At 36.3% G+C, this 17713-nt stretch overlaps 1 protein-coding gene across 1 annotated transcript in view; it reads left to right on the forward strand.

Annotated features, from left to right (window-relative positions):
* UNC13C (unc-13 homolog C) overlaps positions 1-17713 on the forward strand; it is a 644738-nt gene that overhangs the window by 529946 nt on the left and 97079 nt on the right. Inside the window, 2 exon segments of the mRNA XM_070377927.1 lie at positions 1718-1795; positions 5817-5894. Of these exon segments, the coding sequence (XP_070234028.1) occupies positions 1718-1795; positions 5817-5894 (156 nt within the window).

The raw sequence follows: 17713 nt of genomic DNA on the forward strand, positions 1-17713 counted from the left end.
TTTCAGGTTTTCATTGTGATTTTTAAAGTCTATAAATGAGTTCATAGTCACGTTCTGTGACTTCAGGTCTGCAAATTATACATCTCTCCTTCAGCTTAACTTCTTGGACTATCTCCCCAAGTTGATTTTGAGTCACAAAGAAAATTCAGAAGAATGTACATAAAAAAGCTTTTGTGTCTTTGCTTTTCTACGAAAAGAGATGATCTCTATTTACTTCTCTTGTTGCTTTCTCTCTTCTAAGAAAATCATGTCCACTTTGGACTTGATTCAAACTCTGTAAGAAATAGCAGTAGCCTACAAACACATCAATATCTGTTTAAGTAATTAAAACAAAATGCAACTAATGAAATTTGTTCATTTTCCCTACTTTTGCATAGTTAATGGAAGCAGAGGGCATCCTTAGTCTCAGTAAGAGTTATTAGATAGAGAAGGAAAATGTTGAATTAGGATTAAAAAAGCCAAGGAGGGGAAGATTAGGCAGTATTTTTAGCAAATATTGCATCAATAAATAACTTACTATATTAATGGTAAATTAATAGATACTGTGATGCAACAAAAGCTGAAATTTAGGTCTTAAGAGGTGTTCTTTGTTATTAGTAAGGCTTTGTATCATTGAAAATATTCATGGCTAAGTGACACATATGGGTATGTTCTGACCCTACTCATAATTCAGGAATACTGTAGAAAGTTGAAAAAAGAACCACCACAAGGAATTTTGTCATGGTAGAGTTGTGTGTGTGTGTGTGTGTGTGTGTGGTATGTTGGGGTGAAGAGGAGATGCCAACTAGAAATCATGCCAGATAATGAAAGCATAAAGTATCAATCATTCAGGAAAAGAAAAAAGTCATTGGGGGCATTAGGTAATAAGTATACAGGCATAGAGGCGGTACCACCAAACAGTATACCTCCTGAGTCTTAAGTTAGAAATAAATCATTTTGTGATGGAGCTGGTTGTATTAGAATGGATGCGTGTGGACTGTCTTCCAAATGTACTCAGAAATATTACAAATTGTCATTTAAATATAAGTTTGAAATCCTTCTTTTGGCAAAGGTGTAGATTTAGTCACTACTATGACCCTTGTGGCACCCCACTCCAGTACTTTTGCCTGGAAAATCCCATGGATGGAGGAGCCTGGTCGGCCGCAGTCCATGGGGTCGCTAAGAGTCGGACAAGACTCAGCAACTTCACTTTCACTTTTCACTTTCATGCATTGGAGAAGGAAATGGCAACCCACTCCAGTGTTCTTGCCTGGAGAATCCCAGAGACGGGGGAGTCTTGTGGGCTGCCGTCTATGGGGTCGCACAGAGTTGGACACAACTGAAGCGACTTAGCAGCAGCAGCAGCATGGCCCTTGTTTGGCTTCCCAGGTCAGTGGTTAAAAGAATCTGCCTGCTAATGCAAGAGACTCCAGTTCCATCCCTGGGTTGGGAAGATCCCCTTGAGAAGGAAATGGCAACTGACTCCAGTATTCTTGCCTGGGAAATCCCATGGACAAAGGAGCCTGGTGGGCTGCAGTCCATGAGATCACAGAGAGTCAGAAATGACTGAGCAACTGAGCTCACTTGCTGACCCTTGTTCATCTGAAAAAGTCTTTTGAGGTTTTCTGATTAACATAACCCGGATTGTGTGTGTTTGTGGGGATAGATACATATGTAGATATATGTGTACATATAAAGTTTTACTTACCTGAATGAATTTCACAATTTTTTTCCCTAGACCATCAATAAAGTACTACTTCAGTATGCTGCAATTGTATCAAGTGATTTCAGTTCATACTGTGATAAGGAAAATGTGGTAAGTAAAAATGTCTCTATTTTCAAATAGTCCTCAATTAAGAACTGATATAAGTAAGCAATTTTCTTTCTGTTTTCGTATAGATGATAAAAATAGAGATCTCAGGAGACTGTTAGAAAGCTTTCTAGTAGTCCTGAACTGGTATAAAATAGAATTCAGGGGAAGGTTGAGAGCATCTCAGTGCCAGTCAGCTTGTGGTTTTCCGTGACAATAAGGAGTAAGACTCGTAAAAACAATTGAAAACCCACATCATTGTAAACACTGGAGCTGGGACCTAGGAGTTAAAAAGTTCAATGTTCACACCAAATAGTGTAGTTTTGGCATCGATACCAAAATGAGTATAATTTATTCTTTTAGTTTTCAGATAAATTGGAAAGAATGGTTAAAGTAAGGAGTGATACTGATCTATACTCTGAATTATTAACTTACCGTCTTATTTTTTGGATGATTGACAAATGTTGATAAAATTTAAGCCAATATTACAGAGTAATGAAAGGAATAAAGAGAAGTAAAATAAACCAAAAGTAATTTGGAATACAATCAATGTTATTTTATGGTGGAAGGTAAAATCTTTCTATTCACCATAATAATTTTAGGAGAAATATGTTGGTAACATTATAAGAATTTTTTAAAACATTAAAAAATATTTTAAAAGTCAGTACTAGATTTTTAAGAGAAAAATCAGGGTTTTTTCCTTTGTCAAAAAATCAGTTCCCACTATCTGGCAAATCTTAAAGAGAATGCTTGCTGAAACCTCATTGACCTCTTGCTGACAGCTCATTAAGATAAGTCAGCCCTAACAGTTCTTGAGGGTCCCAGAAGATTCTCCTTTCCCTTAAGTAAAAATGCTGCCCAGAAATTTTATTGAAATGCCTGGATATCTCAGTAGTGATTTCTAATTGCCATTGATTACAAATATTCTAATAGACAAGATAGAGTATTTATTTATTGAAAGCATCTAGTTATAGTTAAATTTATAATACAGCTGAAAAGTAATATGTTGAAAATCAAAACAGTGCCAGATAATTTCAGAAAAGATTCTGACTTCCTTGGTATCAAAAATTGAAGATTTTGAAAGGTGGCTATGAATTATCAAGGCCGATTCCTGTCATTCAGAAAGGAAAAATAGCTTTAAAAAGCCCTTGCAGACTTCTACTTTATGTTTGACATTTATAATTTATTTTATCTTTAATATGAAAAATATAAATCAGCATTATATTATCCTCTGTATTTTTCTTTATATTTTATACTTTTCAAAATGAAATTTTTATAAAGAAAAAAAAATCATTGAAATATGATAGCACACAAGCTTACTTTTCCTTCCTTAATGCTTTTCTTTCCTAATTACTGATGTCTTGACAAGTCTTAGACTTTCATTTAAATGCCAAGTGTTATTTTAGCTTTTCCATAAAAGGATAACAGTCAGCTACTTAGTTTAAGCTTTCAGCTAAGATAGATTAAAGAAGTGCTTTTGCACATTTGTGTGTGTAAGTATCACTGTTGTTTCAGATATAAATTTTTAAATATCTTTAAATATCAAGAACATTGAAAATTATTTTTTGTTTTCTCTGTATACTTATGACAATATTCCCATTTTATCTGAAAATAGCACTGGAAACTTTTAAAGAGAGACACCTAAGAGATGACCGTGATATTTACTTTCCCAGGGGCTCAGAATTAAAGATGACAGTTAAACAAAATATCTGTGACAGAATAATTTTTTTTTCTTCTGTGACATTTTAAATTTGGAATGGGTCACAAGTTTTTAATCCATTCTTCCACATTCCACATTATAGCAAAGCAATAGTATCTAAATCAGAATTACTTGATTTATTAAAAAAATCTTTTTCTACTCAGAAACATGATTTGGTGGAATCTTAAAAAATACAACCCACTAGTGAAATCAGGCTAATGTTCCCTTTACTGTGGGTATTTTAGTTGTTTATTTGTTGTTCATTTACTAGAGAAGTAAGTAAAAGCTGTTCCCTGATTAAGTTTAAGGTAGAGTTGTATAATTCAATTCTCAGTAGTGATTTGATAAATTGATTCAATTAAACTGAAATTTGAACATGTCAAGGTCAGCGGAAGCTTAATCAAAGAGGAATGTCTCATATTTCTTTTTATCTCCCTCTGGATAACTGCATCTCTTTTTTTATATGTAGCCTTACTCAGATCAATAGCAATCTATGCCAAGTGAGCCCAAGTGTCTTTGTTCATTTTGCTTCTCGGTAGCTCTTTTCCATTGGAAATTATTTCATTAAAAAGGCTTGGAGTTGGTTTAATGTGTAAAGCTAGAACTAAAGTCCTGTTATGTGTATCAAAAACAGAGATAAGCTTGAATGCTAATATCAAACAATCAGAGTCTACCCAGATAACTTAGAACCATGGAAAGCAGGATGATACAACCTTTACCCATGGAGTCTTCCTGCTGCTTATTAAGAGCTGTGCTCTTCCTTAATTCTTTCCCCTTTGCAATGAAAAAGGAAAAAAAAAAAAAAAAACAACCCAATGACCCCGTCCCCTAGTGGATAAAGCTCTTTTGATTCAGTTTGTTGACACTGGGTCAAGAATCTGAAATCCTGAAAATCTGATCATATATGCTACAGAAAGGACTAGACCTGGAGCCAGAGACTTTCAACTGACAATCAAATCACTTTGTAGAATACTGTGATTCAGCTTACTGAACAGAATCTATAGGAGATAAATCTGTGTTATAAAAATAAAATATTTAAGTGCCTGAAATTAAGAGAATAGAAGTTCTAAATTGTTTTTTTAAGTTCAAGTTAGGATGTGGTCACTTTAAGAGTCAAGTAGAAAGTTCTTCAAAGGTGTGTAATGTGGTTAAAAGAATGATAAAATCTTTCCACTGATGAGCACTAATACCTCTCTGATGTCCTGGAAGTCCTTTGCAGGTTTCTCTCTGATTCATTATTGGCTCATTTCCCAGCACCTTGGAAGGCATATCCATTTTCCTTTCTTTGACTCGTTTCTTCCCCTGATATGCTGGTTCTTCGGAATCAGCATGTAGCAAATGTTAAGTTATTCCATAATTATGCTGAATTCTCTTATAAATTAATTTCAACTATTCTGAGGACACATCTAGCCCTTTCACAAAGCTTTACATCTTTATGTTATTGTTATATCTCTGCCTCCTTGAAAAGAAGTCAAGGAACATTTTTAAAGCATGTATTATGTGTGAGGCTCTATACAGTATTCTGGAAGAGAAAGCAGAAAAAGACACAGCAGTACATACAGTGCTTTTAAGGTCAGCTGGCAAGACAGTCAAAAGCAACTCAGTTGTGAAGTTAAATAAAACAAATGTCAAGTGACAAAAGGATACAATCTGGGAAAATGAAGGCCCTAATCTGAATGATGGAAGTGACTCAAATAGGAGAAGAGGTTCAAGTGACAGGCCCACAAGCTAAGCCAAGCCACCAAGCCCGGAAAGCACAGGCGTTTGGTGGGGAATAAGCCTCTTGGAGCTGAGAGTTCCTCATAACATAGTAGGGGGAGATGAGAAGAAAAACATGGTTTGGAGCTGTATAACTAAGGGCCTTCAATACCAGAGTGTGGACTTTACCGATAGTAAGAATTTATTCAAGGTTTTGGAAAGGGTTTTTGTTTTTTGTTTTCATTTTTGAAACTTAGAAGATGTTTTAGCTTTTGAAACAATGAAACAACAGGATAGTTTAAACTAATTTGTTTTTCTTAAAGTAAATCTTTAAAAAAAATTGGAATTTGGTTAATTTTGAAGTATAAAATGCCACATTGCTAAGAGTAAATCAATTCTAGTAGTAAGTCTCCAATGGTTTACTAAGTACAGTATTAAATTCCATTGCCCAAAGTGGCTATATATTCCCTCTTCTATGATTAACTGTTTAAAAAGTGTAATCTTAAAGTGGCATAATTGTTCTATTTGCCAAATAGAATAGGATTTTGGTGATAGCTGTATATTATTACATTGAAGGCCAATGCATTCAGTAATTTAATGAATTTTTTGTTTTGTTTGTTTTATTTAAAGCCCTGTATATTGATGAACAACATTCAACAATTGCGGGTTCAGCTGGAAAAAGTGTTTGAATCCATGGGAGGAAAAGAGGTGAGTACCTTTGTATGCCTACAGTTGCTAAATATCTCCTTAGAGATCATTGGCAGCATATATTTCTTTGCTACGAAAAGTGACAGAATCAAGTTTTTACATGGGTTCACTACAGAACAGGACATGCTAACAATCTAAAAGGCTATTAACAGCTAAAGTGATCATTATCCACAATACAATAATTCAGTAAATACATCAGAAGTGTGAGTAGGAGAAGGAAGATGGGTCAATAACTTCTTGTAGTATGTGTGTGTATGTATATACTTAGTCATATGTGCACAATTAAATATATTTATGTATATGCTAATGCTCTGTGAAGCCCCACCATCGCAGATGCCTTTTACTGTTCTGTGCAGTGTCAACTTGATATGATTTTCTTCTGCGGTGTGCTTTGTGGCACTAGTGGTTTTTGATGTACCGCTGGTTTATTTTTTGCATCTCAAAAATCTCTGCCAAAACTGTGCTGTGTACTGTGTCTGTAATGTGTTGTGTCTTTGTCTAACATCTCTGACTTGCAATTCCATGAGCAGAAGAAGGAAGGAGAAAGATTCTTTTATGAGGTTTGTGATAGTAAGCATCTTACCCTTTACCTGGCTGTTTCCCCTCCAAACCCAAAGACCATTGCACTTCCTACTTGTTCTCACTTGCTTGTTTGGATCAGGCAGACCGTGAAATATTAGCTGGGCACCTGCCTCCTTGAGCTGCCACAGTCTTGTATTTCACAAACCAACATGAACATCTGGGGGCTTGAGAACTGGAGACGGTGCCGCAAGGGAAGGCCATGCAGCTGTCACTCTCCCACCACCTACTCTGAAAATCAATCCCGAGGGTGGCTAGGATGAGGGGATATTTTTGTTTACAGTTTTATTTACACGGTTCCTAATTATTGTGGTAAGTGCGTGAGATGTATGGAAAGCTAGGTTTGATTTCAAAGCCAAGGTCTCATTCATTTCTAAATTGATAAGGCTGAAGATGCCTTTTTTTTTTTTAATTGGAGTCGAGTTGCTTTATGATGTTGTGTTAGCTTGTGCTATACAGCAAAGTGATCAGCTACACCTATACATATACACCATCTTTTCTGGAATTCCTTCCCATTTAGGTCACCACAGAGCACTGACTGAAGTTCTCTGTTTTTATATTGTAGGCTCTCATTAGTTATCTATTTTATACAGAGTATCAATAGTGTGTATATGTCCATCCCAATCTCCCAATTTATCCAACTGCCCCGACTTCACACATGATGTTTGTTTTAATCCCATAAAGACATGTATACATTTTCACCCCCAAAGTCTTTTTCATTATTCCCGAGGCTCAGTCTTTAGAGAAATGAACTATTATTTAGCATTCTACAAATAAGAAGCACCAGGATACATGGATGAAGGTACAAAACTTCAAAAATGAACTTTTCTGAGCTATGCTGCCACCGCTCTCTCAGTCTAAGCTAAGCTAAGCTAAGTCACTTCAGTCGTGTCCGACTCTGTGCGACCCCATAGACGGCAGCCCACCAGGCTCCCCTGTCCCTGGGATACTCTAGGCAAGAACACTGGAGTGGGTTGCCATTGCCTTCTCCAATGCAGGCAAGTGAAAAGTGAAAGGGAAGTTGCTCAGTCGTGTCCGACTTTCAGCGACCCCATAGACTGCAGCCTACCAGGCTCCTCCATCCATGGGATTTTCCGGGCAAGAGTACTGGAGTGGGGTGCCATTGCCTTCTCAGTCTAGTTTATATAAAATAAGGCTTCATTCCCCAAAGTGTGGTAATGGTTTTTGCCTGGTTTGAGGGCATCAATCTCATTTTAAAAATTCTTTTGCTGAATCAGGTGAGCACTTGGGGCTCATAGCTGGAGATTCCCTTTTTAATTTAGTGATGTTTTGTATTCAGACTTTAAGTCCACTTACTGTTTTGAAAAGTAGTGAAGAAAATACTAATTTTTTTGTGGGAAATTCTCTCTCGCTTTAGTGAATTTTAAAGACCACAAATCATTTGAGGATAGAGTTATATTTGAAATGCCACATTTCCAGAAATTTCTCCTAATGCTGCTACTATGTCATTACTATTTTGTGGTTGAACTCTGTGAGAGAGATACTGCTGAGCTGAATGTTAACCAGACAAATTATGCCTGTATTTAAAGGAAGCTGTGTGGGCCAAGCCACCTGCTAACCAAAAAGCTGCGGGGTGGTTTGTTCACCAACCAAAATTGACTGCTTGTTTCAGATAAAATTGCCCATTTGAAAGGTACAGGTTTTCGTGTGATAAATTGAGTTGCAGATCTGTGACTATATCACAGAACTGTATTGGATAAACTGATGGAAGATGAGCTGAGCTGGGTGCCTTCTCCCTTTATAACTCTTGCAATGCCAAATGTTAAACTCCTCATGCAAAATTTCAAGTGAAAATCAATTAAACAAATTAAATGAATGTCTAGCTCCTAAAAATGGAATCTGTTAGAGGGACAGCATTGACCCTAGCTCCTTTCTTTTCCTAATTTAAATATTTTTTCTCCCTTCCCTCCCTCTCTTTACCCTCTTTCTGTGTTTCTTCTGTCTCCCTTTCTATGAAGTTCTTTTCTGTTTTTCTTTTCTATTTTCATCTTGTGCTACCAAGAAGAATCTGTAGGCAGGCCATGTTAGTTTTGTGTAGGGGTTGAGGAAATGTGAGGAAGAAGCTTGACTTGAACCCAGGTCTGAGTGTAACAGGCAGCCTCCCAGAAAGTATCTATCTTAATACAGAATGATGTTAGAGTTGCTGATTGCTACAGTGAGCCTCCAGAACCTCAATATAATAGAATCCTTTCATTCTAGTTATCTATATGGCAATATTTAAATGGTTCCTTAACTTGAGTCTTTCATAAAGATGAAAAAGGATTTTATTGAGAAAAACAAATTTGCCTTTTGATACGCAAAGTATATACAGCACTTAATATAGGCATGTTTTGTGGCCTTTAATGATAAGACAGTGTGTTTGTACTATTGCCAATCCCCAGTTGTTTCCTCACAGGGGACTGGTTATAAAACCTCGACTATTTGCTAAGGAAAACTTTCTAAACTAGATTTTATCCTTCTTCTAAGAGTTTCTTCTTGCTCTGTGCCCCATCATCTGTACTAGGATGTGCACTTCTTGCTACAGAAAACTAATTAGCAAATGATCGCTTGTGCATTTTGCTCAAAATAGTTTTTGATGCCCTGTGTCCATTAGTTGGCTTCTGACAATAGCGTGGCTGGCCTCTCGGACCGTCTGTAAAGTGCCAGCCACTAGCAGGCCTGGTTGCATGATGCTGTAGCTCTCCGTTGCTTTGACCCAACCACTGTTGGGGCAGTTGCTCTTTCTTTGCAGGGTCAATCTCTTTTCCCCCTGGAAAAAGAAAGAGTGTTTAAAACTTTTTTTTTTTTTAATTCACTCTATGTGTGGAATCCAAGATGGAAACATTGCCTAATGCTGTGACAGGCTTGGGGGTCATGCTGTTGACACTAACTCCAAATACAGCCACTTGAGCAGTCCTACAGTAGCCTGTGGGTCCTGTAGGCACATTCTTTTTCAATGCCCTATTTAGAAAAAAGAATCAAAAGAGAAGAACAAATACTAAATTTCTTCTCTTATAGTCTGCTTACAAATTAAGAGAGCGTGTTTTGGCTTGATGACTCTCTGATTACTCTAGAAAACAGGAATTTTAAAATTCACATAAACTATGAAGCAAACATATCCTTTAGGAATGAGGCCCAGAGTCTTTTTTTTAAGTGCATACACTTAAGTTTATACACTTTTATGAATCACTATAGTAAAACAGATAAATAACCAAACTGTGGTAGGGACTGATTTGAGCTAGAAGTTAAATCATTTACACCACAATTCCCGTATGGTATTACTTGTCCCTGTGTAACACTAACAGCAAAACAATCATCAGAATGCCAGGTAATAATTTTCATGTAGTCATTAACAGTGGTTTTATCTTTCTGGGGCTTTCTTTCTATAATAGTTCAAATAGCTCAAAAATAAAAGAGATATATTTTTGTATATTCATTTTAATAGCTTAATTTTGTCATGAGTATATATCAACTGCAAATAAATACTTAGTCCTATATTCAATTTTTCATAAAAACATTGCTACAGTCTACAGAAGGGACTTAGTTGTAGTTGCTTGATCTGCAATCTAATTTGCACAAGTACATGAAAAAGAAAATCAGATAATCCCAAATTTAATTTCCTTCCAGAAAGTTATGAGATATTGGTTATTAACTTGCATTTTGGTAATTGGTTTAGAAGAATTATGACCATGCTGTGTAAGCAGAGGGTTCATTACTCCTTCACAATATTGTGATGATAAAATAATCTTGAATAGTAGAATCTATAATTATTCATAGGCCTGCTATCCTATTAACCATACTTCAAATTCTAGAAGTTAGCCAATTATTAATACATTTAGGAGAAATGGAGGGCAGATATTTACTTAGCTAAATTCTCTCATTCTGCTGACCACAGAGCAGACCAAGTAGGTGTTACAGCAACATTATTGTTATTGATATGTCTCAGAAGGATTAAATCTCTTGACTCATCTTACCTTGTTTAAACTTTCCTGAACAGGGCTGGGAATCAGAGACATAATCCACCTATCCTAAAAATGTACATATTATAATGAGCAACTTAATTATCTTTCGTGGCAGAGATGCAAACTATACTTCTCTTCATTTTTTAATGATGAATTTGATGTGTCAATTAGAAACTGAATCTGTCTAAAAGTGAACACATGTAGCTGATTGAAATTCATTGTAAAACTTACTAGCCATACAGAGGCAGCCTTCAGCTAAGCAACCTCTGATCAGAGAGGATAGAAACTGACTTCTGTTCTATTTCAATTAGCAAAGTTATTTCATACTTTCTGGGCTACAGGGATTGAAGACCACTTCTTTAAGGGAAATAATACTTCGTGCCAGTAGTCTTTGAACTAACAGGTATGAGAAATGCCCAGAGAGCTAATTATAACACACATTGCTGAATTCCATCCTAGACTATTCAACTCAGTAGATCTGGAGTTGGGCCACATGACTTGTATTTCTAACAGATTCCCATGTGATGCTGATGGTACTGGTTAGGAGACCACATTGTAAGAATTAATACTGTTTGCTTTTAGGATAGCTACCAGATACTTAGGTAATGGCTCAGAATACCCTTATGCCTTATCTGTGCCTGTCTCCTAACCCACCTACTTAAAATATTTTGAATTTTGAGAACACACTGGACTCAGTGTATTTGAACAGATCTTGAGACAGCATGCAATAGACAGGGAAGTATTTGGATTAAATAATATAATAATCTCAAAATACAGGTGACTAACTTGCAGTCTTATACAAATATCCAGCATTTTTAAAACTCTGGACTTCTATGCTTACATTTTATATATAATTTTATTAAAGGAGGTGTTATAGTTGTAAAAAGCCTAAAAACTTTATGTTCAGGTTTCTGATCTTGTCTCACCTTTTCTTAATGTAAACAGATATAACTCTCTAGTTAATATGTTAAATGAGAAGCCATCCATGATTTCTCTTTTCCAGAAGTACAAAATAAATTAGAAAATAAAATTATCAAAGTAGGTACTAGATGTCATTAGATAATAAAGTAGTCAATTTTAACTGGTCATATTATGTCTTCCTGTTAGTTCCAAACTATTTCCTAAAGCAAATTTGCCAAGTTCTTCCCATGTAATTGAAGTGTCTACTGGTGTCTATTTTCTGTAGGATGACAAGAGTTGAGAGAGGAAATAAAGATATTTAAATAACTGCTCTTGCTGTCAAGGATCTTAAGGAGGAGTGAGTCCTTGTAAAACAACAGTCAGAGCAGAGCTCCCTGTTGGGCTCAGGCAAAGGGATTCTTAGAAGACAAATGCCTCCTCTTCTGCCTGAACCACTTTAAGTACCTCTTACCCTTGGGCTGACTGCCTCAAGAAAAAGAGAGATAAGAGCGTGCTAAACATGAAGAAGAATGTACTCCTTCATTAATTCATTCATCAAATTATTGATTTGCTGAACACCTATTATGAGCTGTATATTTTTACTAGACTACAGAGGTACAATAATTAATAAAATGTAGACCCCCACCCTCAGAAAACTTTGAATTTATTAGGGAAGTCAGCACAATTAAAAAAATAAGGTTTATTAGGGGAACCCCCATTTCTAAACTTGCAAATACGTGTTTCAAAGGAGAGTTGTAATTGTTACATCTTATCCCACAATAATTCAAAGAATCAACTCAAAGTGGCTTATTATTGTGTAAATAAAACTCAAAGGTGAGATGTATTTGGCTGAATTCCGTAAAAGTAAGCAGGTATTTCTAGCTTCAAGAATGGAAAACTTGAATTTTAAGCGCTGGCCCTTTATTTTGGCAGCCTGAAGATACTACCTGGTTTCTTTCTCCTCCTAACCACTCTGCAATTAGAGTTAATAAATTGGAATTAATAGAAAACTAAGAGAATAATGAGGGCCAAAAGGGCAAATCACATCGAGGCGATTTGATAAATATGATTGATTCTAGCACTCCTACTACATAAAGTTCAACTAACTGCTAAGCTGGCAATATTAAGGAAAGGTGCTCTCTTGGAGGCTGAGAGGCTTCTGGGTGGCAGATCCATGTCAAAATAAAATTCAGACCCAAGCAGTTTCTTCTTGTTGACCTCATTTCCCAGCTCATTCTCCAGACAGCACGGGGTCACCCCCATGCTACTGAGCATCTTAACTAAACTTCCTCTGCACTTTAAGAAAACTTCAGGGGAGAGAATGCAAGCCATAGCCAGAAGGGAGAGAAACAGAGTTTTACTTTAACTGCCATTTTCTATAATAGACCTATTGTATTGTCTTATTGTGGGTCCCTTGCAATTGCTTACGACTGCATTAATGAGCCATAAATCAATGCAGAAACTTAGTAAAACTTTACTTCTCTAGTCCAGCCAATTGTCCCTCTTCTACTTGGCAGAGTGGCCGTTAGGCACCTCATGCAGATGGCTCACTGAAGGCATTCTGCTGACTCTGACAGGTCGTCAGTTCAGTTGATTGAACAGACTCTATTCACACTGCTGAACCGTGGCGAGATTCAATAATGTGAACAACTGAAAGGCAAAGACGGAGTGAGACAGGGCAAACAATTTTTACAGAAAAAAATCTGAACATAAAGTTTGTGTCTCATTTCTTCTATTCCTGACATCCCTACTCTGTCCTAATTCATAGTCAGCCAATAGGTAGAGCTAATAAGCCCCATATTCCTTCCCAGTCAAGTTATTGTGCTTCTTTGTCTTTTTAATGACCACAGTCAGAGAATTTCTTAAAAGAATATAGTTTCTTAGATCGCTTTTTCATCCTCCTGTGGCCTCCAAATGTGTCAAGTGAATGACACATTATCTAGACCTTGATTATTCCCATCCATAAGAAGGAAATAACTGGACTATAGGATTTCTGAGGTTCATTCTAGTCTAACAATCTGTAATTATAAGGAAAAGAACCTTGTTAGCAATCCATAGAGTATAAGGTTAATGTATGTATCGTAGGTGAAAAGGAAAAAAAAAGTTTTAAAGAAAAGAATGTCATGTCTCTCATATAAGGCTTGAAGGTATTTTTAAAAGTTCAGAGAAATAGAAATAGAAAAAAATAACAATTTGCCATACATTCACTAACTCAAAACTATATTGAATGAACTATACAAGATGAGGCATTTTTTCCCTTCAGTTGTCTAGTCTGAAGAACCTAACTTAACATATCTCAAAGATATTTAGTTGGTTTGAAACAAAATGACAGTTGGTTTTACTGCATATTCTCCTTAATTAGGATGTGAGACAGCTACTGATGTTCTGCCACTTTTTGAAAGCAAGAGGTTAGGAGCATGAATTTATATAATTGGTACCTCTAGCATAACACTTCATTCACATCTGAATGGCACAAAAATGTCATAGTCTATTTCTGAAAACAATCTTATAAGTTCTTGGGGAGGTTCTCTCATATGAGGAATAAAAAAAGAAAGTAAACACAGAGTTGCATTGGTAGATCTAGGGCATTTTTTTTTGTAATGGAGAGAACCATGTGTTCCTTATTTCTTACAACATACCATAGTATCCATGCCGAATGCTATAGGTCTAGAAAGTGATTTAGAGCATTTCAAGGAGAGTAATTTCCTGCCGAATTCACTAGGGAATTTTCACTGCTTTCTCAACCAGCTATTTTCAGTTGACTTAGGTACTTTAGAATGGATAAATTCTGGTCAAGTAGAAGGACTGGAGAAAAGTGATATTTTCAAAATAAAAGAAATAGTAAGAGTGCAGATAAGGCTATAAGAAATCCTTGAAGCACTTGCCTGGTTGAAGGTCAGTAGAGGGGTCAGCAGGTGCCATGATCAGATTTTGGCTTTATTGAAACAACTCTAGGAATAGTTAGGAGGATCGAATAGAAGTGAGAAAACAGCAAACACAACCTGGAGATGATTGTAACATAGCTCAGATGAGAAAAATTCTGCATCAGAAAATGAAGAGAATAGGACAGGTGGAGAAAATATTTCATAAATGTTATCAGTCATATTTGATATTCAAGTAAATATGGAAGGAAAAAAGGAGAGAAGAGTCAAAGATGGCTCTCAAAATTCTGCCTTAAACGATTGCATGCTATCAATCAAATCAGAGGCAATAAGAAGAGAGAGAAACTAAGGTTGGGCAGGTAACAAGTTCTCTTTTTGATAGGTTGAGCTTGAAGTCATCAAAGTGGAAAAGGTTAATAGGAGAGAATATGCTCAGGCATCCTGTTACAGATGTTGGTGATGGTTTGGAGATCATTAGCATAGAGATGGGCGTTGAAACCATAGGCATAAATGTGATGGCTCAAGAAGGGACTATAGAGTGGAAAAAAGAGGACTAGGAAGGAAAAATTGAAGACATTAATATATAATGAATATATAGAAGAAGAGAAGTCAACCAAAGAGATAGACAAATAGACAGAAAAATAGGAAATCTAGAAGGTAGTCTCTGGAGAAGCAAGGGAATAAAGAGGTTGAAAGAGAGAGTAAACAGCAGTGTGAATGTAGTCTGAGTAGGATAAATAAAGTCACTGGTCTTAGCAATTAAGAGATCATTGGTGATTTGTGAATATTTCAGTGGAGTATCCAGAGCCAAAACCACACTATAAAGGATTAATAAATATTTAAGAGATAAAAAGAGAATTAATTTTACACTTATGTTGTGCAGTTTGAAGGTCAAGAAAAGAAGAAGATACTAGCTAGATGTCAATGAAAAAGTACTTATAAATAAGTTGGGCTTTTCTTCTATAATTTGTTTACATTTTATGTTAATAGAAATGTTATTTAAGTATGATTTATACATTGGAGTAATCAAAATAATAATGGAAGAACTGAAGGTAGACCAGGGTATTTGATGGAAACAAAAAAAAAAAAAAGAAACTCAAGTTGAATAACATTCTACGTTTCCTTTTTTATAGAAATAGTGGTGAAGTTCGCATTTACTGAAGGATTTTCTGCAAAAAAATATTGACAAGGGTGTGACACCCACAAGACTAATGACCAGATTTTGAACACTGTAAAGATAAGGGCCAGGGGACCTTCCTAATCTACATTTCTTTCAGTGAGCAAATAATAGAACCCTAATGCTGACGAGCTGAACATGAGAAAGGGCAGTTTAGCAGCTTATAGAAAAGAGAAAGGAAATGACATAGTAATAAACACTGTGGGAAAGGAATAAAATTTCCACTAAAGACCCTTTCCAACACACTAGTTGTATCTTTCAGTATCAGTTCAGTCGCTCAGTCATGTCCGACTCTTTGCGACCCCATGAATCACAGCATGCCAGGCCTCCCTGTCCATCACCAACTCCCAGAGTTCACTCAAACTCATGTCCATCGAGTCGGTGATGCCATCCAGCCATCTCGTCCTCTGTCGTCCCCTTCTCCTCCTGCCCCCAATCCCTCCCAGCATCAGAGTCTTTTCCAATGAGTCAACTCTTCGCATGAGGTGGCCAAAGTATTGGAGTTTCAGCTTTAGCATCAGTCCTTCCAATGAACACCCAGGACTGATCTCCTTCAGAATGGACTGGTTGGATCTCCTTGCAGTCCAAGGGACTCTCAAGAGTCTTCTCCAACACCACAGTTCAAAAGCATCAATTCTCCGCACTCAGCCTTCTTCACAGTCCAACTCTCACATCCATACATGACCACAGGAAAAACCATTGCCTTGACTAGACAGACCTTTGTTGGCAAAGTAATGTCTCTGCTTTTGAATCTGCTATCTAGGTTGGTCATAACTTTCCTTCCAAGGAGTAAGCATCTTTTAATTTCATGGCTGCAATCACCATCTTCAGTGATTTTGGGGCCCAAAAAAATAAAGTCTGACACTGTTTCTACTGTTTCCCCATCTATTTCCCATGAAGTAATGGGACCAGATACCATGATTTTAGTTTTCTGAATGTTGAGTTTTAAGCCAACTTTTTCACTCTCCACTTTCACTTTCATCAACAGGCCTTTTAGTTCCTCTTCACTTTCTGCCATAAGGGTGGTGTCATCTGAATCTCTGAGGTTATTGATATTAGTAAGAAGTTAATGGTTGGTTTAGCAATCACTGTTACAAGAGGCTGAAATAACATACCTAACATACTGTTAGGTCCCTTAGGGAAAGAATTTATGCTGGGGAAAGAAACTCTAGTGGGGATATGGTAATCATATTTTTGGAACCAAGAAAAGATCAGGATATAATCTGGCATGGTCTGGCAATGACTCAAACACTTAAATTTAGGACTAACTTGGTAGCTCTAGAACATGTGGTTGCTAAGGAATGAAAGATTTCAAATGCAAAACTATTCTGTTAATAAGTCAGTGCAAAGCATCAATGTAAGAAGAAGGAGCACTCTGCATATCACAATTACCTTTGAAAGCATTTTTTCATGCTACTTGCTGCCCAAGTAGTAGTGAAGTTTGCATTTACTGAAGGATTTTTCTGCAAAAAAATCTTGAAGAGGATGTGACACCCACAAGACTAATGACCAGACTCTTTGATACTGTAAAAATAAAGGCCAGTATATTCTTAGGCTTCCAGGGACAGATACCCAGGAGAGAAAGTTAAGTCAGGTAGAGTTTAGTGGAAGAGAGAGATTTATAGAACAGTTAAGGAGACTGTCCTATAGACAGTGATAATGCAGAACACAATTAGTGCACAAATGAAAGTCACTAACTGCCCGGTGTTAGTGACACATGGGGTCAGATTTGCAAAAGAAGGTGATAAGTAAATTGTCTTTTAAAGAAAAGTGGAAGTGAGCCTTGAGGACAAAGAACTTCAAAGATACCTTGCCTACTAGCTATCTCTTCCAGAGAATTCATTAATATCACCACAGCTCAATGCTATAAATTATCTCAGTGGTATGAAAACTCAAATACAATATAAGCATGACCATGGTTCAATCAGACCTTTATTTTTTTTTTAATATTTTATAATCAGACCTTTAAAACCACCCTTTATCTGGCCTAAATTTTTGAATTCCCCAACTTTTCAAAGTATGGATAAAATCTGTTGTGAAAGCTGTACTATAAATTCAGATTTTGACCCAGTATTCTTAAATTTTCATGGAGTATGTTCCTCTTTACATGGAGTCACTTAATATTTTACTTTATTTTGTTGCCAGCCAAGGTGTTCATGTACACCTGCTAATACAGTTTCTTATTTAAAAATTTTTTAATTGTGGCTTTTGAATGCTTGAAATTTTTGTTTCTCTTTTTATTTTAATAATTATAAATAACAATATAGGAATGTGCAAATTATTTTTGATTTCACATTCCTTAAGGAACTAGGTTAAGTT

The sequence above is a fragment of the Bos mutus genome, chromosome 10 (genome assembly GCF_027580195.1).
Source record: "Bos mutus isolate GX-2022 chromosome 10, NWIPB_WYAK_1.1, whole genome shotgun sequence".
NCBI lineage: Eukaryota > Metazoa > Chordata > Mammalia > Artiodactyla > Bovidae > Bos > Bos mutus.